Genomic DNA, 25,858 nt, shown 5'->3' with positions numbered 1-25,858 from the left:
CATGTTTTGAGAAAAAAAAATGTTTTATAGTCTGCCTAACATGGTTCCAGTTATAAACCAACCCTGTTTTTTTATTCATGCAGATAACAAACTGCGCTAAAATGTGCCTGATATAGAATTAATGAATGAGGAAATGAAAGAGTGCTGTGTCAGAGGGAGGAGACTGAGAGAAACTCGAGGTTTATTGAAGAAAACCTACTCCCAACCAGGTTAGATTCACAGTAGTGATGGTCAAATGAAGCTTCGCGAACCACTGTCTTGTGCGCCATCTAGTGAGCTCAGAAAATAAAGACAGTGGTTTGCGAAGCTTCATTTGACCATCACTAGTTCACAGGCTCAGTTACCATAGTAACTGACTCTGAGGTTAAGTTACCTCTCTTTCTGAAACGGGCTGGAGTTACCAGTCTCTCTCAGGTTTGATTAACCTCCCTTTCTGAAACAGAAAACCCAGAGTTTCCCTCATCTCAGGGTTAACAAACTCAGAGTTCTCACTAAACCTGCTTTCTGAAACGGACCCCAGATGTGCGAAGCTTAACCTACAAAGACCTATCCACAGTGACCCAAGGTTGGAACTGTATCCAAAGGTACTTTACTGAACACAAACTGAGATAGGGTGATCACATTAGAAAGATTTGTTTTCACTTTTACATTACATTGTCTTTCTGTTGATCTGTGATAAAAAATGCCAATTAAATCTTACTGTGATTCAATAGTGTAAACACAAACAGTGCAAAAGAAGTCACTCCAGAATTTTGGAACTTAATTCTTTACAGCTTTTGGCAGATGATATAAGGAAGGATCTCTTATTTCCTTATTGAAATATGGGACATGTCCTCCTCTGTACTCGTCCTTCATTTCTCCTACCGTTTACCGAAGCTCTGTTCCAGCCACTGCTGCACATCCTTCAGATTGTAAAAAAAAGGACCCTTACTGCCCAGGTAGGCAATCTTTCTCTGTTGTACTATACATACCCGTTCATTTGACACCCCATAAGCCACATTAGCATTGTTGTCCATGCAGTCGGCCACCAACTGACACTGCGGTGGCAGGGAAAAGTGCTCAATGAGTTTCCGTGCCGCTCCCAACCTCTCCTCCAGGCTCTGGTGTTTCCGGATATCGAAGGAGCAAGGGCCCATAGGAGGCGCCACCCAGCCATCAGACGGGTGAGCCTCATCAATGTACACTAACAGGAAATCAGCTACATCACTGAAGTCCTCCACCAACTGCCTGAAAGCTGGCAGGTGGTTGATGAAGGGGGGTCAGGTGGCTGAGCCAAAGTTGACCACTAGAGGGCGGTCTGAGGACTCAAAATCCAGAAGCTGACACTCATCTCCATTTGCGTTCCTGGCACCAGGTGGCATATTAGTTCCATTACAGATGCTGCTACTCCATTGGTGGCCATCAGGGACCTTCACCACTTTGGAGTTGGGTGCCTCGCAGCCAAGTTTCACCTAAGGAGATGAAAAATAGGGATTCATGTTTACTCACATAGTGCACACATCACTAAAGTGGGCTATTCCTATATCTTTGAACAGAGTCTTTTCATAATGTATACAAATATAGCACTGCTAGCTATTACATCAAAATAAAAAATGTATATTAACAATAATAGCTAATTTGAAAGGAGCTGTTTGTTAGACTGTGTTCGTTTAAACGTTATATCGTATTGGTTTTTGCAAATTCCTTTTTGACATTATTCTGTTTTGAACTGAAGAATCAAGAAAGACCCAGAGGTATATACTTATCAAGATAGATAGAGGGCCACCCTGGTAGCTCACCTGGTAGAGTGCACCCCCATGTAATAAGGCTCAGCCCTTACTGCAGCAGCCCAGGGTTCAAATCCAACCTGTGGCCCTTTGCTGCATGTCCTACCCCTCCCCACCTTTTTGTATGCAGCTGTCCTACCCATTAAAGGCCAAAATGCCCCCGCCCAAAAATAATATAAGAAAGATAGATAGATTTAGTGTTCACCCTCTCACCAGTAGATGACAGTATGAGTGTTTAAATGGTTAAAAATAATCCTTCATTAGTGCCAGTGGGAAAAATTGCAATATCAGCAAATGGGATAGTTCAATAACATGCATCTGTTAAAAAAGCAAGATATAATAATCAAGATGTAAACCGTAAAAAGCATCAAAGAATAAAGGCAAAATATAATAATAATGATAATAATTGATGAGAAGAATTGAATGAGAGAAAGCGAAAATGTGAGCTCAGACAGAGTGCTTTAAAGGGGAAATGTTCAGGTTTGTGTGGTTTTTTACAGTAGATCATATTTCACAACTATCCTTACTGAGTTGATTCAATGTTTCAAAACAACAATCAACAATTTATCATGCTCTGTAGAAAAGCAGGACATGTGTATGCATAGATATAATATTGACAGTTACGGGCTGTCTAATAAATATAATAATTATGGAAGTGCAATTGACGTTTTCTTAAAGCTAAAGACACTTGGCTGTTTTAATTATTCTGTATGTTTTTGTAGTGCACTGTAAAAAGGGTATTTCAGTAGTAGATCGATTTGCATTCAGTTTTTGTGCTTTAGTGGTGGCGTACTTTTGTGGATTGTATTAACTTGCATTTACAGCCTGTTCCTTTAACGCACTATTCTTACTGTAGAAAAAGTGGGAGGGTCAAGTTCACAGGGTTAGTTGGCCTACTTGGACAACCCTCTTCCAACTGCTGAGGTCGTTGATAATGCTGGAGCTCTCCTCCGAAATGACCTGGTCAATGACTCAATGGAAGATATTGGTATTCTCCTTTATCAAGTACCCATAAACAAACAAGTCACTTTACTGTCCAAGGAAGTCCCCGTTGGTCCGGAAAATCTAATTCCGACATCGTACGACAAACATACAATCTAAGACAGACAAGAATAAATTCCTACAAAGATTCTATCAAAGGAACAAAGCCAAAGCAGCCAGATACGTACTGGACAGCCAAATTGCATCAGCATGCTTGGTGGATCCCGAGGAAGTACAGAACATATACTCTGATATATGGGAAGGAAGAGCTAACTTCGAGGGCCTGGGGCAGTTTGGTTTCCTGCCCCTCTCTGAAAACTCAGCATTAGAGAAAAAGATAGATTATAAAGTCGCGTTCTCGTATACAGGCGGCCGCCGTCTTGGGAGCTACTGTCTTTCTAAACTATCTTTTTAATAAACTGTCTGTACACTTACAATGTTCTCAATGCTTCGGTTAACATTTAGGGACCCTCATTATGCTACCGTTGAAGTGTGGTGATATTTTGAGCCTTTTTAGTAGTATAAATAGCAATTTGTTTTTACTTTCCCGTGCCCCGAATACTAGTGTTGTAAGCTAATCAGCGGTCCGCGCTAGCTTGTTTCAAGCTACAAACACATTCGATTAGCATGAAAACATGTCCCAGAGAACGACAGAGTGGGTACGCATCTGTTATTAACCCCTAGGTTCGTTTTGCACCGGAATTGTCCTTTAAGTGGGACCCTGATGATCAGAAGCTTTCATGCCTATATAATACCTTCCTCTGCAATGGTAAAACAAATGAAAAAAAGCATAAAAGGAAGTCGGACCACCCTAATTCCTAAACAGTTGGATCCGAAGAAACTCTTGTCCGTTGACCAATGGCGCCCCGTAACTATTGGTCCAGTTATCTTGAGAATCTTCATAGGCATACTCGCTAAGAGAACCTCTGAGGCATGCCCCATTCATGAGAGACAGAGGGGCTTTGTTGATTCCTCAGGATGCTCAAAAAAATCTCTCCATCCTTAACAGTATAGTTCCCTTGAGCAAGAAAGAGAAAAGGCCACAGGCAGTTTCTTCCATCAACTTTGCAAAGGCATTTGATAGGGTAGCCCATGAACACATTCATGAAGTTCATGAGAGAAGAGGAGTTGACCTTGAACTATTGAGAAGGATTGTACGAGCCCTTGACAAGTTCAGGGCTTACCAAGAAAATCACTATCAACAAGGGAGTGAAGCAGGGCGACCCGATGTCACCCATAATTGGCAATTGATCCACTTCTACTCCTTTTGGAAGATAAAGGAGACATCCTGAGATCTCTAAACCCCCCTTAAAACCTACCCAGAAGGTCAAACTTTTTGAAGGTATATGGGATCCCTAGAATAATCTATGGGGCCGATCTGGGCAAAGCCAAACAAGGCCTGCTAAATGAATGTGACAGAGATATACAGATGCAAATCCAATGATGGCTCTACTTAACACCCTCAACAGCAGATGGAGTCCTATACTGTTTATTCCTTTTGAACTTCGACTCTGCCTGACCCTGTTTGTACTTTTTGCTTCCATCTTTTTTGGCCTTGTGAGTTGTGCTTTTGGGTTCCATTGTCTCAGATCCCTGACAGGCGGTACCAAATACCATTTTTTGAGCTTCAAAGCTTCAATGCTTTACAACAGTGAATATTCGAAGCTTCGTTTGCGGCGGTGGCAGGGGAAAACAACATTTTCAACCGCACTTGAAGGCAGTTTTTGGAAAACGAGAGAAAATAAAAGGCAACGAAGCGAGAGATGAAGTGACTGCTTTGTTATTGCAGGACAAAGTCACCTGTTGTTACACAAACTTCTGGGCAGTTCAGTGTTTCGTTATTTTACCTTCGTAGTGTTTTAACATTGACGTAGACTTTAACGCTGTGTCTGACGAGTCTGATAGTTGGCTAACGTTACATGATTGTCCACAGCAGGTTGATGTCCGATTGCTTTTCTCCTACAGTTGATTCAGACTTAACTTTATGCCGCAGGCATTCAAAACAATCGAAAATACCTTTGTTTTTACCAGACTGTCTGATGAGTGCACTGCTGTATTTATCCCATTTGTTGCTCAGCTGGGACGAGAAACATTCTGGATACCGAAAATGTCAAAAGCTAAAAAGTTAGCGGTCAGTAAAGATATTAAGCAGCATATGGTGGAGTCGCGGCTGAAAAGAGTCAAAGTCTGTGACCATGGCAGAAAAGCAACAGGCTAACGACCAGTCGCCGGCGGATATTGGTAAAATATTCGCAGCACTTGTTTCTAGACAAAGCTCTCTGGCCTGGTCACCAGAATGAATGAGGTTGGGCGCTGCGTCGAGAGTTTAGAGGCAGCCGAGATAGAGAGAGATAGCAAGAGAGAGGTCGACATGCTTTGGAAAAAAATTTAAGATTTTGAAAATTGATCCCGACGCATTAATGTCCGTTTTGCAATAATGTCCATTTTGTGGGCATCCTCGAGGGTAAGGAAGGAAGAGATACAGTGAAGTTTTTGGGGGAGCTGATTCGGGAGTTGCTGGAGACTGAGGGAAAGATTGAGATTGAGCGTGCAAACAGAACCGCCAGCCAGCATCGCCAGGCAGGAGACTGACCATGGGCCATTGTGGCGAGATTCTTAAGATGATCGGACCGGGACCTGGTAATAGATTGGTGATGTTTTTCCCTCGTTCTCCGTGAAGTTTGCTGAAAGTGATGTAATGTAACGTTGTATGCGGAGTGAGCACTATAGCCTTTTAGCAGTTAACCTAGGGAAAACACTGCTCTCCTTTTTTACTCCATGCTTCCACAGCGACCGAGTGGGGGGATATTGCTTAACTTAACACAACTCAAGTTTAGCCATGAATAGAAAATCCCCCTTCACTTAATAGTTATGGACTTTTCATTTTCTTTTCATGTTTTTTTGGACAGAGGTAACTTCAGGCCAAGATAAAACAGCTACCCAGGAATCACTGGACAGTTTAAAGGAAAGTTTTATTCCTATATTAACCTGCACCAATGTTATTCACACTGCTATATTATGCCTGTATGTACAGGACAGTGCATTTTAAAATAAACAAAATAGTTGGTAATACAAACTGAACTGACATTTTTTTAACTACTGTCACATACCACATTGTTTAACACCCCATCATCAACCAACACATCATCCACACCGTGACATTTGTCATGACCACAACAAGTAAATTCCTGTGGGAAACGCTGCTATGCTTTTAATTTAACATAGGCCTTACGGACGGAGTCATGCATATCCATGAACTTATGTAAATTGGACAAGTATATTCAAGACCTGGAACACTTTACTGAACCATTTGTTGAGAAATCACCCTGCCCAACCGACTTTGACTTCAGATGGCAGGAGGTGGTAAACCAAGAACCCAGCATTAAGGACTTTCAAGACAGATGGCCTGCACTGTTCCAACAGAATGAGGTAATATTCTACAGCTATGCTTCAGAGCTACTTGGTTAAAACTGAGACTGTATACTGACCAAGGCCAGTTGCATTTTCTTAAAGTCACAAATAAATACCCCTGTCATTTTTGTTCCAGATCAATGTAGACTTCCAGAGGCTCATGTCTCATAGGTAGAGGGGGGTGGCACAGTTTATCCATATCATTAGACATACATTAACCTGGGCAGAGTCATACTGATGTTTCATATGATAGGTGTGTTTTCAGCTACTCAAAAGCTACACTTTTGAACTAACATAGGTTTGGAAAAGTTAAATTAATCAAGATTATGTTGTCCTAAATTGAGGATATTCATTTTCGGAGAGAGTGTGTGCTGAAAGCGCCCATCTACCTGAGAGAAGGTCCAGATGACCATGGTGATGATCATGGGTAAGTTTCCACAGTAATATGTAAGTCACCACAGTGCCACACTTCTGCTGGTTATGGTGTGTGGTGACATTAAGTGAAGAAATAGTCCAGCACATTATACACACATATTGTCTCATCGACCGAATGACCTTTTCCTAAATCTATATTCTTATCCCTTTTGGCATTATTCAGTGAATCATAGACGTGGCTATGTTGCCATATTCTGCAGTCCTTGCAAAAACCTTTAATAAATCAGTGATAGATTTTATTCTTCTGATGAGATGAAGATGAGGCATCGGAATATTGAATGAGGTTTCACAGAGTAGGAGTAGGGCCAGGACATTTTTGTCCTATGGTTAATTCATAGTTACTGCACAACAGTGAAAGGTTATGCGTTTGTGTCTGATATTCTTCTACAGGGCTCTAGACCAGGACTTCTTGAGTAGGAACTTGAGCAGCTCACTATGGCGATGTGCGGTGCACAAAACTGCAGGAGCTAAAGACATCAGCATCGGGCATGGAAGTGTTGAATAAACTGACCTCAGACGCCTCAGCTTGTGCCCTACTACTAGGTTTGTATATGTACTAAACCTAGCTTACACAAACCCCTTCGGTTCACCTATGAAGTTCTCCAAAAAATCATCATGCAGCTTAAGCAACGCAAAATGCCTCCTGAAGTCCAAAACCTGTATGGCAAACTTAAAAGCTCACTGTAAGGACTCACTATGATGTATTGCTCCTCTGGACCCAAAAAAATGGGCTAGTGCCATGATATAGAAAGACAGTGGTGATAATGGAGCATGTAAAAACTGACTCTCTTTTGGATATTGGCCTTTTCTATGCTTCAAGAGGAGCAGGTGCTTCTGTCTATTAGCAGGAATAGGTTTTAGTTTTACTTTAAAGCTATAGTGCGTAGTTTCTGTCGCCACCATGAGGAATTCTAAGTAATGACAACAAAGCTGTCGGAACGTCCACATGATACAAGCCTACGTGATCGCGCACGCGCCCCACCCCTCATTCACACAGTTGCTACTTAGCCAAGGAGGACATGGAGGATTAAAAAAACATGATGGACTCTTCAGAAGAGGTCATTATCTTCACTTGAGTTTCTGTGCGGGAAAGCCACCGGACGACACAATCTTCTGAACATAGTCATACTGAGAAATGCAGAGAGAGTTGTGTGGAGCTGATACTCTTAATTAGCTTTGTAGCAACTCATTTGGCAATGGCTTGAATGTATTTGTTAATATCAAAAAGTTGCGCACTAAAGCTTTAAAGAACATTACAAGAGCGCACTCTGTAGAGCAAATCCTTTTTGGTTTAGAGCTCACAAGAATGACTCACTGCGGTGTTTATGTTAGGTTTGTGTTTTATCTATTTACAACTGTAATTCTTTTTTTAAAGGGTAACTTTAGTTTTTGTTCAACCTGGACCCTATTTTCCTATGTTTTTGTGTCTAAGTGACTGATGGGAACAACACATTTTGAAATTGGTTCAGTAATACTGAACTAATTTCAAAGATTACTATGTCCAGTAATACTGGACCAAAAATGTAATTTACGTCCACTAAAAGTGTTGTTTTTGCCACTGACAGTGTCTGACCACATTATGGAAAGCATCCCTACAGAGATAGACCTTTTTGTTTAGCATGACACTGTGAAAAATCACTATTGCCAAACCCAGCAGACTCCCTTAAAATATTTTTTTTATCATCATAAAATCCACATGTTCGTCTTTCCACTGTTCCAACAATCACGACTCTGATTTGGTTTAAATAAACCCTTAATTCACCCATTTATGTGTGAAAATATGCTGGCTCTATACACACTGAAAGTATTGTTTAAATGTTTATTAAAATGGAGTCTGGTGGGTTTAGTGATGGTGATTTCGGGGCTGTTTCATGTATAAAAAAAAAATCGTACTCTTTCACAAAAAGGTCTAGATCTGTAGGAACCCTTTCCATAATGTTGTCAGACACTTAGAATACTAATCTGAGCCTGTCAGTGGCAAAGAGGTTGCCAAACACCATGAACTAATTAGAATCTGTTTGTAGCGGTCCTGCCTGAACAGGTGGCACACAGGTGAGACACATGAGCAGGCTCTACATGGAGGTGTGATAAGGAACAGCTGAAAGGCTGTGCCATGGGTGTGAAGTAGGGCTGCACGATTAATCTAATCAAAATCCCGATCAGTCTGTGCGATTACATAACCGCAAATATTGTGCGATTTCAGTAAACAAAGGTGTGCGGTGTGCATGACATTCTAGTGTGCACTGCAGTCTCCACGTTGTAACACCTTTCACTTTACGGACAGTATTAACAGATGAGGCCGTCGTGTCTCAAAAAGCCTGTTTTATAGTTCTCTTTTATTAACCCACTTCACATCGTCTTTGCTATCTCTTTTTTCTCTCGCTTTTTTCCTCACACCACCACTACACTAAGGTCTTTCCATTTATTGTGGATGGGGGTAGAGCATTTAGGCCTGCGGCGGGGGTTGCCGGCAGGGGGGACACTCAAAAAAACATAGCAGGCCTGCGGCGAAAAATTGAGACAGACTCAACTTTGGGAGAAACACAACCCCACGTCACACTGGGGTGGCCAATCATGTAACCGCCGATCAGACTTTTCTGTTTGTTTTGAGGCGTGGTTTGAGACGTTGCGAGTTTCCCGTACAGGAAACAGGAAACATCACTGCCTTCATCGCTGCCACAAGAAAGTTTCAAAACACTACAAGGGTAAAAAACTAAATACAAGCACTCACACACTACTATTGGCCAGGCGTCCATGCTTACGCAAGGTAACATGACCCAATTTGTTCAGGTCCTATCCCCTGACCAATCGGCTATCCTAACCATAACCACTCGAGGTCAATGCCTAACCCCAACCAATCGAGCTGCTTCGTAGGGCGGGACTTGCCTAGAAGTTCCGTAGGATCAATAATAATGCCTCGCTCGTCTATTTTCTTTCTCTCTCTCCCCCTGTGAAATAAGCTGCCTTCAAGTGCCGTTGGACACGCCAAAATCTATAAACGATCTGATGGAAAACAGTCATTGTGAAATATAAAGTCTACTTGTGCTTTGTTGGGTGGTTTAAGAACACGACAGGACGTCACACAAATGGGCCGTTTCATTGACACTCGTACCCCCGCCACACCACCCTGCGGCAAATTGCCGGATCACTTTTCTTGGTGTAAATGCCCACTAAGTCCGACAAAGCTACCAGTACTCGCTCCGAAGCTAATCCCTGTCACTCTCTCAGTCGCGCTACCACACACTCCCCATGCATACACACGGGCTCTGCTATTCTCTGAACGAGATACGCTAGAATGGCGCAGACACCAGGCACACATATAGACCTCAGGCCACGTACGTAGGCTCTGCATAGTAGTGATGGTCAAATGAAGCTTCGCGAACCACTGTCTTTATTTTCTGAGCTCACTAGATGGCGCTCTCTGTTCAACAAAGGGTTGAAAACACACTGAATTGCCATTCCTTTAACCTTTTTCTTTGAACAGAGAGCACCATCTAGTGAGCTCAGAAAATAAAGACAGTGGTTTGCGAAGCTTCATTTGACCATCACTACTGTATAGATCCTGCATACAACCACACGCATCTGGAAGTGAAGATATGACCAGTCAGTGTTTAGGCAGTAGAGCGTGTTCGTGTTTTGTAAAATATTAAGTTATTTAAAAGAAAAAGTATTGCAATTTTTTTGTTCATGTATTTCTTATGCTTGTTTAACTTTGTATGTGTTGGAAATGTTGGTATTTTGTGCATTTTTCTTATTAATAAAGCAAGTTCATTCATGACACCATTATATTGCAATCGTAGTATTATAAATCACAATCGCAATATGACTTTTGTGCAGCCCTAGTGTGTAGGTGCTTTAACAAATATTGAGCGTTCAATAATAAAAAGTGTCAACTTTGGAAGTGTAAATCCCCTCTGCAATCAACTGATTTAACCAAATACATTTGAAACTATAGACTTCAGACAATGTATCATAGATGAACCTGAGCAAGAAGACATTATCGTTTTTAAACAGTGGGCTATAAATCAAAGGCCTACAATGTCTGGTAGTCTTCTCTTTTCGCTGTGCACCCCCGCGAGTGTCATGCACTTCTGACAGAACTCCACATAGTAGTAGCGACATGTGCAGCACAGCTGCTGACAATAGTTATAGTAGTTTGTCGTTTATTTTGTCTTATGATGTCATCAGAAAATCATGGTTATTTAATTTAACTAGCCTATTTAATTAATATCTGCAGCTCAGCAGCTTGGTAAAGGTCAACATAAAGATATATAAAAGTTACAAGTTGTTTACAGTTTAGTGGATTGATGACAATGCATCAATGGATGGCTCGATTCAAAGCACTGGGATCCTTGAACAACGTCAGAGACTTTACCTGCTTGTAGGCGTCCAGCAGGAAGCTGTTCCACACGGAGCGCAGCCCCGCGGAGGTGAGCATGCGGCGCCACTCTCTGGAGCCGGAGCCGGCAGCGGCGGACCTGGAGCAGCTAAGCAGCGACACCGCGCGCTTCAGCAGCACCACGGAGTCGTACAGGGCAAGGAACAGACAGTTTGAAAAGAACCCAGGTAGTATCTGAAGGGTCACGAGCAGATCCTCACTCGCCATTCCCATTTTGTCTTGATGCGTTAATACGACCGCAGGCAAACTATTTCAGACTGGCCTCCATGTCTCGCAGCGCTAGATCCCGGCTCTCACAGCGCTGTATCCCGGCTCTCACAGCGCTGGATCCCGGCTCTCACAACGCTGGATCCCGGCTCTCACAGCGGTAGATCCCGGCTCTCAGACTGTGTGGCTGCCAGCTGGATCCTGTATGTTGTGTTACCTTCAGGTGTTCAGCGGTGCGCGCACCTTCCCGAGGCGGCTGGAGCTCGATCACTCTTCCTAAAAGGACGTACATAGTTAATATTAAGCCTCACGGCTTATCTTGGTAGGAAGATTGTGACGTCAGCTGTGTTGAATCCCCTCTGTCCCCTCCTCCCTCAGGACTGTGTGTGTGTGAGTGTGAGTCTGAGAGAGAGAGAGAGAGAGAGAGAGAGTGTGTGTGTGTGTGTGTGTGTGTGTGTGTGTGTGTGTGTGTGTGTGTGTGTGTGTGTGTGTGTGTGTGTGTGTGTGTGTGTGTGTGTGTGTTTGTGTGACTACTGACTGGAAAAAAAATTATATGAAAACTTATAGGCCTACTGCTAATTTTGAAGAAAGAATAATGCTTTCTGGATTATGTTTTGCCATGGTAATATGTGTTGGGTACACGTAGGGGTACAGATCAGATTATTGGCATATTATCAAAGATGTTTATCAATATTAATAAAGTTATGAATATGGTTATTAATAACTTTATCAAATCAACAAACAATCAAAACGGGGCACCACCCTGGAACTTCAGGGGCCAATATTGAACTGTGGAATAGTCTCATTTGTCAGTGGAAGGGTGAAATCCGAGCACTGACCTGTGTTTAACCAGCAATTAATACAACAAGTATACAAATAATCACAAACAACTGCTAATTAACGTATAGTAGAATTTATTAAAATCAAAATCATCAATGGCCAATCAATAATCCTTTGATCAATTAAAACCAATATACGTTTCTTTTAAGTACAACAAAACAAAACAAAAACAAAACAGCATGTGGGGAGACCCTCTGTGTGTGTGTGTGTGTGTGTGTGTAGGTGTGAAAGATTAGGGGGGGTTGACGAGGTGTAGTCTAGCCAAAGACTACAGAAATGGCTACCTCTGTGAGCTGAACAAACTGTTTCACCCCAAGAGGGCGGTATTGATAGGCTAGGCTAAGATTAGCCGTTAGCTCATTCAGGCTAAGCTATGTGCTACCAACAATAGGCTAGCTGCTAAGCTAACGTGCCTGCACACGTGTGGTTGACAAGAGGGAGACACAGGAGCGCAGAACTGTGGAGCGGTGCGCGCTCTGCAGTTTATGTGACTCGCTGTTGGCCAGCTGTTCACCTTAGCGCGTGTGGGTAACTAGCTATGTGTTCATATATGTGTGTGTAAGAGAAAGGTTAGAGAAGTAGGAAAGAAAGATATATATATATATATATATATATATATAGATATATATATATATATATATATACTTGGATCTAACAGTACATAAAACTCCTCAGCAGTGGGAGAAGCAGAAAGTAGCATTTACAGCCTGAACAAGCTAGCTACATATTCAACACAACATATCAACAATGCACCGTGATCAGAGTACATTCACAGAATAGATTTGACTCAGCGGTCACAATCCTAGATTAATACATTACACGCGCAGCAGTAGCGCTGTATTAATCAGATCACATTAATGGTAACACAAAGTTGCAGCAATAGCAAATTACTCATTAATAAAACACACTATTTATCTCTGCCCAGACGTAAGCCTTCTTACTGTGTGTTCAGTCCGGTTTCCACGAAAGAAACGGGGGTCCGTGTCTACTCGTCAGCAGATCAGAGGAAGCTCTCCTTCCAAAAAGAGCAGAAGGAAGAGAGCTAGAGTCGACTTGAGAAGAAAAACGTTGTTTCCTTCTAGAGAATCGTGTTGTTCTCTCTGCAGTTTTGAAACACGATGTGTGTTACAGGATCCAGTGGTGTTCTTCCAGAACACCGAGAGATAAATCCACTTTCTGCCAGAAAGTGGAAGTTTTGGCACAAGCTTGCGTGCTTCCTGCAGCAACGGGGTTGCTATGAAAGACGAAGATTTTGGTGTCTAAGCCAGTTTTATAGTCTCAGGCCCCATGCTGTGTTTGGGGTCCACTGGTCCAATGGGAATGCAGGACCTCCTGGTGTTTCGGCCATTTTGTGCAGTAACACCTAGGTGCGACTTTCAGGCTGCAAGGTCTGCATGCAGGCTGTTGTTAGAAAATGGGTGATGAACCATCTTTCCTGAGGAGACCTGGATCAGAATTTTCCAAGTAGGCCTTCTTTGTCTCAGGCCCATTGTCTCTGAGCACATGTTGGCTGGAAATCCTTTGTTTGACAAGATAATGTTTAACTCATTCCTGGACGGTCCCAACAGTCCCCCTTTTGGTCTGAAGAGCGGGTTGAACCCCGATTTTCGGAGCAACCACGGACCGAACAGTTCATGGGAGAAAGGGTTAAACTGATAGTACATAGTCCTTGCATTCCTGAGAATGGGAAACAGTTCACAAGTTCATTGTTCATTGAGGCTGAGGCTAGTGTCTGGGCAGACAGTGAGGCAGCATCTGGGCAGATGACTTCTAACTGTAGCTAAACACAACATGTTTAAACAAAACACAATCCTTCAAATAATAAACAATGAATCATCCCTTGTACAATCATTGCTGCTGTTTCAATATGACATGAACTCAAAATATAGTGAAACAAAAATGAAGGAAGATAGGAAAGAAATAGTTAGGGGTTAACAGGTTAGAATTGGCGTTAGCCAGTGTATGTACATGTGACTGTGTGCATGTACGTTTTACTGTCAAAACAAATACTCAATACAGACTCTAGTCTGTATACATTCTATCTTCTGATGCATAGGTTAAAAATGAGTCCTATCTCTCATTCTTATGAGCTATCGAAATTTGGAATTGCACTGCCAAGACTATACGTCAGATGTACCTGTGAAGATTGCACAATACGGTTAGTAGCAGATTTATGGGTCTACACCGAGGTCCCTGGACACCAGGCCGGCTGGCATCCTTTCTCTACCGATGCTTCGCATTAAATCTCTCGCTACTCGCACCTGGATTGTGTTTTCTGTGACATCTGACAGTCTAAAGCACGAACAGTGTTTTTTAGGAGCAGAATGGAAAGTAACAGTAAAATGTTATCCTGAAAATAATTTTACTACCGAAGCTTTGAGGTAGTTTGATTACTGTTTGGAAAAGTTTAGGATGGGAGTGCATGTCAACAGAGTGAGGTGAGAGCATGCAGCTATTCCTATGACTCAACTGGTTTGCGTTTCTATCCTCTTGGGGGGGAAGCCTCCCTCCCCTTTTCCTGGGCGTGAGGACCGCCTGTTGAGTCGGTCTGGCTGAACGTGGGGTTCAGAAGCAGAACCGCAGCTGTCATGGTTGTGCAGTTGGGTAATGAGAAGCATTCAACCCACACGGTGAGAGTGCACGTGACAGTGAGGAGGTACTGGTTACCTCGCCCAGTTCTGGTAACTGGGCCGATCAAGTTTACCTGGAGGTGGGGACATACGTGTATGACCCCCTTTCCCTGGAGTACAGAGAAGGCGCCTGCTCCAGCCACCTTGAGGAGAGTCTGCTGGGACTCTGAAGGAAAGCAGTGGTTTTGCTGTGCAAAAGCTGGAGGCGGATCAGGTGGGCGCAAGAAATGGTGCAAGTCTGGCCTGACGGCAGGGTTCTTTGGCCAAAGTGATATGGGCACATCTGTGCGTGTGGCGCCATAAAAGGGTGCACCTTCAACCATACAGGGGCAGTGCGGTGCATCGCTGTTGTTCAGCGAGCAAAGGAAAGGCCTGTGAGGGTTGGAAAAATCAAGGCTGCCAGACTGCGGCAGCTGTGTGCTCGCTGGCAGCAAGGAAGAGTCAGAGCCAGGATCAGGCTCTGAAAGAATCATGGCCATTTGCTCATGAATGACGGTGACTTGTCCGTCTGGGGCTGGCAGACTGCCTGCAGGATCAAGTGGCTTCAGGGTGTTGACCTGAGCTTGACTGTGTCCACGGTGGCAGTCAGTGAGTTGGCCCGGTCTCCGGTGGTTGTGACCGGTGTCCAAGCCATCTGTGTCACTTACACAGATGTGAATAGGATGCACAAGAGTCATCCTCTGGGGTGTGATATCGACCAAAACAGGTTTTGTGATGGGCGATTTATCTGGCAGGTAGCTGGGAATGCTACCACTGAATGCTACGGCTAGTACTGGCGTACTGTGGGGGAGCATTGTTTTAACGACTTCTGCTGAAGTGTTAGAATGTGTCTGACTTTTCCTGGAGACACAGTCCAGCAGGGCTAGGGTGGTGACACCCCCTTTTGCCCTTTTGTGGTATCTGTACCGTGGGCTTTGCCCTTGTGGGCAGGGTCTCCCCAGGACGTCAGGGGAGGGGCTTGTGAGGCACTAGGCGTCGTGGTTTCAGGGAGCACTCTGGGCTCCTCTAGGTCCCCTCCCTGGTCTGGTTCTGCTGGATGCAGACCTTGTTTTGGGGATGGACATCTGTTGTCCAAGTCATCAGGAGCTCCCTCCCCCTTTCGTGGGGGTGGAGTCCAGGCAGAGTGTTGCTTTAAGCTACACAAAGTATCCATCACGGTGGATGAAAGTTTCAATCCACTGTAACTGCACAGGGTTTGGAAGGTTTCTTCCTCTTTAACAAGTGGAGAAGATCTGTTTTCTTCAGGAAGCAGGATTTTGCAATCAGAAATTAGCTGCGGTGTCTCCTTGAAGAGTGGAGCACCTGTTTCCAGCAAACGGGCCGATAGAGGCTCTTGATAACTCTCAATTATGACCAGCTCTGACACCTCCCTACTGGAGTTCACTAGGCTGCTAGCCCGGGTCTCTGAGTAGACCGAAGTGACTGGAGGCTCCGAGGGGAGCCAAGTAGGTTCATCCCGGTCGGCTGGACCGTTGGATGTGGTAGGAGGGTCATGGTCAAAGGCAGAATCAAGGCAGTGATCCTTGGACGTGCGAAGGTGTCAGCATACTTACCCGTTCCGTTGGGTCAAACTGGACACTCTTTCGGAGTCGGAGAGGATCATGCAGCCAAGGCTCGATCTGGCGAGTGCTCAGATCATGTTTTCAGAGCCAGCGGGGGCCGTTCGAAACATCAGAAGAATCATAGTCACTCAGGTGAGGACGGTTCCCCCATATGGAAACTGTTTTAATAAACAAATCCATTAAGTAACTCTGGAAGACTCTGGACAGACCTGGTAAACCCAAACGGGTAGTGCGGGTGAACTGGGAACGTCTGGAGGAGGCCCCTGTCCGACAGACTTTCAACTCACACCTCCGGCGGAGCTTTTCGTGCATCCCTGTGGAGGCTGGGGGCATTGAACCCGAGTGGACAATGTTCAAAGTTTCCATTGCTGAAGCTGCGGCGGGGAGCTGTGGTCTTAGGGTCTTAGGTGCCTCAAGGGGCGGCAACCCACGAACACCGTGGTGGACACCGGTGGTCAGGGAAGCCGTCCGACTGAAGAAGGAGTCTTTCTGGGATATGTTATCCCAGGGGACTCCGGAGGCAGTTGCAAGGTACCGAAGGGCCCGAAGAGCTGCAGCCTCTGCCGTGAAAGAGGCAAAGCAGCGGGTGTGGGGGAAGTTCGGAGAAGACATGGAGAAGGACTTTCGGTCGGCACCAAGGTGCTTCTGGAAAACCGTTCACCACCTCAGGAGGGGGAAGCGGGGAACCATCCAAGCTGTGTACAGTAAGGATGGGACGCTGCTGACCTCAACTGAGGAGGTAATAGGGCGGTGGAAGGAGCACTTTGAGGAACTCCTAAATCCGACTAATACGCCCTCTATGGTAGAGGCAGAGCTGGAGGATGATGGGGGATTGTCGTCAATTTCCCTGGTGGAAGTTGCTGAGGTAGTTAAACAACTCCACAGTGGCAAAGCCCCAGGGATTGATGAGATCCGTCCAGAAATGCTTAAAGCTCTGGGTGTGGAGGGGTTGTCTTGGTTGACACGCCTCTTCAACATTGCGTGGAAGTCGGGGACGGTGCCTAAGGAGTGGCAGACCGGGGTGGTGGTTCCCCTTTTCAAAAAGGGGGACCAGAGGGTGTGTGCCAATTACAGGGGTATCACACTTCTCAGCCTCCCCGGTAAAGTCTACTCCAAGGTGCTGGAAAGGAGGGTTCGGTCGATAGTCGAACCTCAGGTTGAAGAGGAACAATGCGGATTCCGTCCTGGTCGTGGAACAATGGACCAGATCTTTACTCTCGCAAGGATCCTGGAGGGAGCCTGGGAGTATGCCCAACCGGTCTACATGTGCTTTGTGGATCTGGAGAAGGCGTATGACCGGGTCCCCCGGGAGACACTGTGGGAGGTGCTGCGGGAGTACGGGGTGAGGGGGTCCCTTCTCAGGGCCATCCAATCTCTGTACGACCAAAGCGAGAGCTGTGTCCGGGTTCTCGGCAGTAAGTCGGACTCGTTTCAGGTGAGAGTTGGCCTCCACCAGGGCTGCGCTTTGTCACCAATCCTGTTTGTAGTATTTATGGACAGGATATCGAGGCGTAGTCGGGGTGGAGAGGGGTTGCAGTTTGGTGAGCTGGGGATCTCATCGCTGCTTTTTGCAGATGATGTGGTCCTGATGGCATCGTCGGCCTGTGACCTTCAGCACTCACTGGATCGGTTCGCAGCCGAGTGTGAAGCGGCTGGGATGAGGATCAGCACCTCTAAATCTGAGGCCATGGTTCTCAGCAGGAAACCGATGGAGTGCCTTCTCCAGGTAGGGAATGAGTCTTTACCCCAAGTGAAGGAGTTCAAGTACCTTGGAGTCTTGTTCACGAGTGAGGGAACAATGGAGCGGGAGATTGGTCGGAGAATCGGCGCAGCAGGTGCGGTATTACACTCAATTTATCGCACCGTTGTGACGAAAAGAGAGCTGAGCCAGAAGGCAAAGCTCTCAATCTACCGGTCAGTTTTCATTCCTACCCTCACCTATGGTCATGAAGGCTGGGTCATGACCGAAAGAACGAGATCCAGGGTACAAGCGGCCGAAATGGGTTTCCTCAGGAGGGTGGCTGGCGTCTCCCTTAGAGATAGGGTGAGAAGCTCAGTCATCCGTGAGGAGCTCGGAGTAGAGCCACTGCTCCTTCGCATCGAAAGGAGCCAGTTGAGGTGGTTCGGGCATCTGGTAAGGATGCCCCCTGGGCGCCTCCCTAGGGAGGTTTTCCAGGCACGTCCAGCTGGGAGGAGGCCTCGGGGAAGACCCAGGACTAGGTGGAGGGATTATATCTCCAACCTGGCCTGGGAACGCCTCGGGATCCCCCAGTCGGAGCTGGTTAATGTGGCTCGGGAAAGGGAAGTTTGGGGTCCCCTGCTGGAGCTGCTACCCCCGCGACCCGTTACCGGATAAGCGGAAGAAGATGGATGGATTAAGTAACCCAACTATCCACATAGAGTCTAAAGATACTATGTTACACAGGCTCTGTATTCTGCAGACCACTCTACCTCAGTCTCCTTTTAAAAACTCACTCACGCCTCCCCTCCATGAAGTACAGCTGAGCTGACTGTGTGTACAAACTATATCCCAACATAGGGCCTATCTAAATATCTGTGTGAATGCATGCATATAAACTAAAATGTTATTTATATAGTGCAACCAATGTAAATTATAAATTATTAGCAATACATGCATAATCAAAATGTCTGTTAAAATAAGGAGCTTGACGCACCAGGATCGGTTTTCTAGATGCCAGTGTATGTTTATTTTAAAACAACCACAAGTGTTCCTAAACCGCATAATGGCCAAAAAAAGGCCTAAGTGCCACAAAGTAACAGACTACGCAAAATCTTTCTTTTCCGACAGTATGTGACAAATTCTAAAAAGTTATAGACTATTTGTTTCTTTATAATAGGCATACATAAATCACAATCATACTAGGCTAAATATAGGCTACCATCTGGGCCTGCATGGCGGCACGAAAAAGACGCAGAGATGTAAGACAAAGTGTCTCTACCTTATGATGATTTCGGTTCACCAAACGTAGATTTGCCAACATGTGATGTGATCTAAACATAGATCTGTTTATGCCAAATTCTGCCTCTACCATCTGAATGTCTCAACAAAAATTGAGACTCATCAGACCAGGCAACATTTTTCCAGTCTTCAGCTGTCCAATTTTGGTGAGCTCATGCAAATTGTAGCCTAATTTTCCTATTTTTAGTGGAGATGAGTGTTACCCGGTGGGGTCTTCTGCTGGTGTAGCCCATCCGCCTCAAGGTTGTGCGTGTTGTGGCTTCACAAATGCTTTGCTGCATACCTCGGTTGTAACAGGTGGTTATTTGAGTCAAAGTTGATCTTCTATCAGCTGGTCGGCCCATTCTCCTCTGACCTCTAGCATCAACAAGGCATTTTCGCCTACAGGACTGCTGCATACTGGATGTGTTTCCTTTTTCAGACCATTCTTTGTAATCCCTAGAAATGGTTGTGTGTAATAATCCCAGTAACTGAGCACATTGTGAAATACTCAGACCAGCCCGTCTGGCACCAACAACCATGCTTCTGACATTCAGTTTGGGGTTCAGGAGATTGTCTAGACCTGGACCACACCCCTCAATTCATTGAAGCAGCTGCCATGTGATTGGTTGATTAGATAATTTCAATAATGTGAAATTTAACAGGTGTTCCTAATAATCCTTTAGGTGAGTGTATAATGATTTAATAATCCCCGCATTTTCGTTGCAAAAAAGTCACATATATCTTAGCAGAAAGTTGAAAAATGTTGCGTTTACTTCACACAAGAGCAGCCATTTTCCCCTGTTGCCATGGGAATGTTATGAAGTGACGTAATTACGCGACATGAACATCATCGAAAAGCTGCAAAACCCGCGATGAAGCCATGATGAAGCCCACAAATCAGTCTCATTTGCGAACAAAAATAAGCGCAAAAGACCGCGCAAAGCAGTTTCCCGGAGTGTTACATGACAGTGGGGGCAAATTATTTTGCACTCCGTGCAACTGCGTGTTGGACCACAGGCGGAAGTCGACGCTGGACAACCACTTTGCCACCGCCAAACATTTGAGGATGGTTAAAGCAGCAGCAGAAGCAGCTCACCTACACCGAGGCGTCAACTTCCAAAACAGTTGCTAGGGCTGAAAGAATCAAGGTCAGTAGCCTACAACCAGTGCTTAATTTGTAAAGTGGGAGGTCCCGGAGCGCAGAGGGGGGGTGGATCCGGCGACTCAAAACGGGGCTTGGAGGTAACGGAACCAAAACAAAAATTACACCTGCCTACGTAGCTTCTCTGACTCTGACTAAAAAAGCCTAAACAACGCTGTGTGTACATCAGGGCAATGTTTATTTTTATTTCAGAACGTGCACTGCATCGGTGCGAAATGTAAAAAAAATTAAAAATACACTGCAACGATCGTTTTCAAAAGCAGCAACTATCCATCGGACAATTAAAACATAAAACCCACCGTGGTCTCCACATTCTTGATCGGCAGAAACGATTTTTGATTGTTTGGGATCCGACTGGCCAGCGTACTTGAAAAAGTTAAGCAAACTTTGTTGTCTTTTTGACATTTTTATCCTCAACCAGCACAAGCGCTTGTGTCACTTGAGGTGCAGCGCCGCGCTGTTGAAGTGCCTCCCCTCCCTCCGTCCCTCTCCCCACTCCGTCTTACCCTGAAAATTCACCTCAAAACGCATCGAAAATACAAACACAAGACTTTTGTGGAACTCCAATGGGAAATCAAGACTAACAAGACAGATAACAACATTGAACACTACACAAACAGTAGTTTATTTTTTTCATTTAGGCGACTAATTTTTCATAGTGACACAGGAGGTGCCGAATCCAATAAAAAAGGTTCCGGATCCAACGTCGGAGGTGCCGGAACATGTTCCGGCGTGTTCCGGCTCAAATTAAGCCCTGCCTACAAGATTAAAGCTTGTAAAATTATGAAAAGGTTGATAGTTTAATTAAAAAACAGAATGAAACCGAGAGAGGTGAGTGTGAATGAGATTTCCAAGTATGTTGTGTGTGTATGTAAGTTAACGTTAGGGTTAGATAGCCAAACAGTAGTGTAATTTCCCATGCAAGATGATTGATTTTGCCATGAAAGAATTGTTTTATTTGCAGAAACACTACTGTTCTGTGAAAAGCTTACTGAAAGGCTTACTGTAAATGATTGGGAGCAGTATATGAGAGGGAAAAAGAGGAGCTGAAGACACTTCTTGCAGGAAAACCTCTTGCTGTGATATTCGATGAGACTCCAGATGTCGAGGGGAGATGTGTCCTGAATATCCTCCTTGCACCACTTGAGAAGGATCATTCTGGGAGGATCTTGGCCTACCTTGCAGATACTGTTTTCCTTGAGCAGCGCAATCATTCCACTGTATCCGTGGCTGTTGTAAGGTGCCTACATAAATACAGCATTAACAACGAGGATGTGATTGTGTTTGACACTGATAATGCAGCCTACATGAAGAAGGCATTCATAGCAGCTCTGCAGTCGTTGTTCCCCATCTCACTACTCATCATATGCATGGCACACATAATGAATCTCATTGGCAATGCCTTCCGCAAACCTTTTGTTCAGTTGAACAGCTTCATGCTGAGTTTCTCCCAGATGTTCTTCAATGCTGGATCACGCAAGAGAAGATACCTCTGCTTCATGACAAACAAGCTGCCAAGAAAAAAGGCGGTCATGCCTCCAAACCCCTGTGCAAATACGCTGGAACTCCTGGTTCTCTGCAGTGCAGTACCACGCACAGCACTTTGGACTGTACAAGGAGTTCATAGAGATGGAAATCGAGGTAAAAACTTCCTTCACATAATTCCTCAATACAATTAACACTTCCTTTTCTTCATCAGTTAACCCCCTTTGCACATACAAACATGAATAGTTTAGTAAGCTCAAAGTAAAAAATGTAATTGCATTGAACATAAATATTGTATGTTTGACCTAATTCCTTTCATTCTATTTGTGTTTTTTATTTATAGGTGTGTAGCAGAAGTGCTCCACGGTCTGTGGAGAGACTCCACGAGAATCTTCAAGACCCAGACCTAGCTCAGTCCCTGAATGTCCAGATCAACATCATGGCTGACAAGTGCAAACGCTTCCTAAGTCTTCTCGATAGCTTCCAGAGCAGACGTCCTGTGACCACAAAGATCTTCACTTATCTGGAGGATCTGCAGGTGGTCTTTGCTGCCAACAAAGAGCTGCAGTATGAGGCGTGTGCTGAATACTTTGAAGGGTTTGACTTACCACACACCACGAAGACAGAGATCCACTGCACAGTTGGTCAGGCATATGAAAACGCTGAAGAAAAGCTCACCAAGTACATGTCACATGGGCAGCAGGCCATTGAGTTTCTCCAGGAGGTCAGGGTGTTTGACCCGCGCCACATCGCATTCCTAGATAACTCTGTAGCAAGCTACAAGGCCATTTCAGGTTTCACTGAAGTGCAGAGTGATGAATTTGATTCTTATTTCAAGACTCTTGGTCCAGCAGCACTCAGAGCTGCACCATCCAGCATGGTGGATTTGGATGTGTTTTGGGATGGCCTACAGGAGAGACTTCCTGTGCTGAGTTCCTTGGCCAAAACGGTACAAAGATGCTGTCTCAAACTCAGCTGATGCTGAACGTAGCAACAGCATCTACAAACTGGTGTTGTTTAACCGAAGAAGATCAACTACCAACCAAAACCTCAAAGCTTTGGTCTTCCTTTACCACAACCAACAAGTCCGCAGTGGAGCATTTGAGAGCAAGGAGATGGTGGAGGGGGAGGAGATAGAGGAGGAGATTGACGTTGAGGGAGAGGGGATGGAGGATGAGGATGGCGAATTGGCCAGTGTTAGAGGCTACGCAGTTATAGTTTTCATTTTCACAGTGGACTGTTGTAGTTTCTCAATCAGGAGTTGATGCAGCTTTACAGTTGTAAGATTGCACTTATTTGTTACCAGTGGGTTAAATCATACTAGTTTCAAAAACCTTACAGTTGTAAGTATATTAGTAGTATGTAAATTTACGTTACAGTAAGAGATTGCACTTTGTGCATTGGAAGCACTTTTAACAGAAGATGTCTGTTTTGTATAGTTACCTCTGTAAAACAGGAAGCACACTTTATTTTTTTTATATTTTATTTATTCATTTTTACAGAAGTTGTAGCATATTCCTTTTGTAAAGCTACAGAACTTGTTTGACTCATCAATGTTTTGTAAGTTTGAGCCATGTGTTTATTAAGGTCTGAAATAAAACAAGATGAGAACTTAAATATTCCCAGCACTTTCTGTGATGTAGTATGCTTGCTTATCATAGGAAGTAATAAGAAATGACTCTTTACATTAAGGTAGTAGCCTAGTGAGAACAGGGTGTTGGGGGAATCACTTTTTTTTCTCTTTTTCATCAAACCGCAGTTTTTGCAAGTTCCTGCAATTTTTGCAAGTTCCCACAATTTCATCGCATAAAAATGCATAAATATCCCGCATATTCCATCGCATTTTTTAAGAAAACGTGCCGCATAATCAAGGATTTTTGCCCACAACAATCACAAAAAAAACTCCTGTTCTCGCACAGTGTAGGGAAACCGGATCTATAGACTACCTATATTAATAATACGTACAAAACGGCAGGCATTACGGCACTCGGGGATAGCTTCGATATACCAGACCTATATGATAAGATATAACAGAACTATACTGTATATTATATCCAAACAAGCCATAGTGATAAAGTTGAAGATTATATATAATATTTATATAAAACACTTAGCTGTCTGCCATTTCCTTGTGGAAATGTGCCCAGAGTGGTGAGGACCTGTATTTGGACCGGGATGGCATGGATCTGGCGCGTTGCTCTCTCTACTGGACCCAATTCAGTACATAGATCCAAGAGCACAGCTTTAGGGAATTTAAATCAGCATATTAGCCAGTCATTGTCATGGTCCCTTAAGTCTCTTTCTCTCCTGTTTCTTCCATTGGCGTAGTCTTCCTGCAGTGCCAGCAGTGCCATCATGCAGCATTACGCATGGGGGTCACCGCAGTGATGTGATGTGATGTAGACACCTCACACCCCGAGATACAATTTGAAGACAAAAGTCTAATAGGCAAACACACTTTTCTTCATGCAGGTTTTGTCACGAACAGTATTAAAGTTTGGACTGATAACGAGGACATATAGTGTAACGATTGCGCGAGAGCTTAACGGCTGTATTTCCAGACTTTGACATTTGATGATATATGCACAGTATTAAAGACAGATATTTAGTTATTTATACTGTGTTCTGCAGTTATCTAATGCTAGGGTATTTGATGCTATCCTGTATTCCATGGAGTCGGGTAATCTCCTCCTCCTGCACTCCGTAGCAGATAATGTGATGGTGAGACAGCGCCGATTAATTTTTATTTAAGATTTGAGGTGGGTTTTACAAGGTGTTTATGGAACAAGTATCACTAAGTACAAGCGCAAATAACACTGCTGGATTTAATTTTCATGACAACGTGGATGATATGGAGTGAAGAAAGGTGCGTGAGACATCAATACTTGAAAATATTACAAGTAATTGTTATTCCCACATTTACTTTCTGCAGTCTGACTTCAGTTCACCACCTCACCTTCAGCGTCGCCAATTCCCATTGTCTCCAAAATGTGCGTACGCATGGGTCAGAGTTTGCATGGAGGACCACACATTCTCCCATCAGGTTTGTTTTTATAAATCACAACCTTTGCGTGGGAAGTGGCGTACACACATTTTCAGCCCCGTTTTGTTCATATGCCACATTTATAAATGAGACCCCAGATCATCCCAAATGTCTTTGTGGATGTGAAGCAGTGCCATGTGTGAAAGTCTACTCTGAGTGATAGTGCTACGGAGCCAGGTTTTCAGGCGGAGAAGAGCTGAGAAAGACCTTTCAGAGCCAGCAGTAGACACTGGTAAAAAGAGGCACAAGTGGATCAGCTTTTTCCACCTTGGTGAAGAGCCCTCTTTTTTGTGGATGTAGAGCTGATACAAAGCCAGCAAGTTCTTTGACTGAGTGGAATGCTTGTTGTTTGCTGAAGCCACCCAGCATCCTCAGTTGCAGGCCTAGGGATGCAATGTCCATCTGCGGAAGCTGAAGGTTACTCAAGTCAGCATCTGAAACAAGGCCCTTTGCCGAATCCAGCAGCACTTTCTCCCTCTTTGCAGCTGTTGACAAGCCAGCTTGATCGAAACTGCGCTCCATTTCCGAATTCATTAAATCCGCTGCCTCAAAAAATTCACGTCACCACTTTGATTCGCCACCTTCTGCTAAAACGACTCGGAGTTCAGTTGGAGAAATCCCACTAGTCCTCGGGTGTTTGGGGTTGGGCGATTGAAAAAAAATCCAAAATTCTCTTTTGAGACATTGTTAAGATATAGTAGAAACTCATTCATCATTGTGTGTCACGCACTGTTTTAACCACACCCTCGACCTTGTGCTAGAATATGGCATCAAAATTGACGATTTAATAGTATTTCCGCAGAATCCTTTATTATCAGACCATTTTTTAATAACTTTCGAATTCCTACTACCAGACTATACGAAATTAAATAAAAGTTTCTACACTAGATGCTTATCTGACAGTGCTATAGCTAAATTTAAGGAAGCTATTCCAACAGCACTTAACTCAATGTCATGCCTTAATATAACAGAGGA

The 25,858-nt window shown here is 44.2% G+C and overlaps 2 protein-coding genes across 2 annotated transcripts; one reads left to right on the top strand and one right to left on the bottom strand.

Moving 5' to 3' along the window:
* Positions 1-357: 357 nt before the first annotated feature.
* Positions 358-11,569, bottom strand: dio2 (iodothyronine deiodinase 2). Its single transcript, XM_031280371.2, has 2 exons — positions 10,969-11,569; positions 358-1,451 (listed from the first exon to the last, which is right to left on the bottom strand). The coding sequence occupies exons 1-2, from the start codon at positions 11,203-11,205 to the stop codon at positions 861-863; spliced, it is 828 nt and encodes a 275-aa protein (XP_031136231.1). The 5' UTR covers positions 11,206-11,569; the 3' UTR covers positions 358-860.
* Positions 11,570-21,731: 10,162 nt separating this feature from the next.
* LOC118493775 lies at positions 21,732-22,819 on the top strand. The gene is made up of 2 exons (XM_035994927.1): positions 21,732-21,996; positions 22,184-22,819. Exons 1-2 carry the CDS (start codon positions 21,985-21,987, stop codon positions 22,817-22,819), a joined length of 648 nt encoding a protein of 215 aa, XP_035850820.1. The 5' UTR covers positions 21,732-21,984.
* The last annotated feature ends 3,039 nt before the right edge of the window (positions 22,820-25,858 follow it).

The sequence above is a fragment of the Sander lucioperca genome, chromosome 18 (assembly GCF_008315115.2).
Source record: "Sander lucioperca isolate FBNREF2018 chromosome 18, SLUC_FBN_1.2, whole genome shotgun sequence".
NCBI lineage: Eukaryota > Metazoa > Chordata > Actinopteri > Perciformes > Percidae > Sander > Sander lucioperca.
The sequence above is the reverse complement of the archived record's forward strand: the minus strand, read 5'-3'. Positions and strand labels throughout refer to the sequence as shown.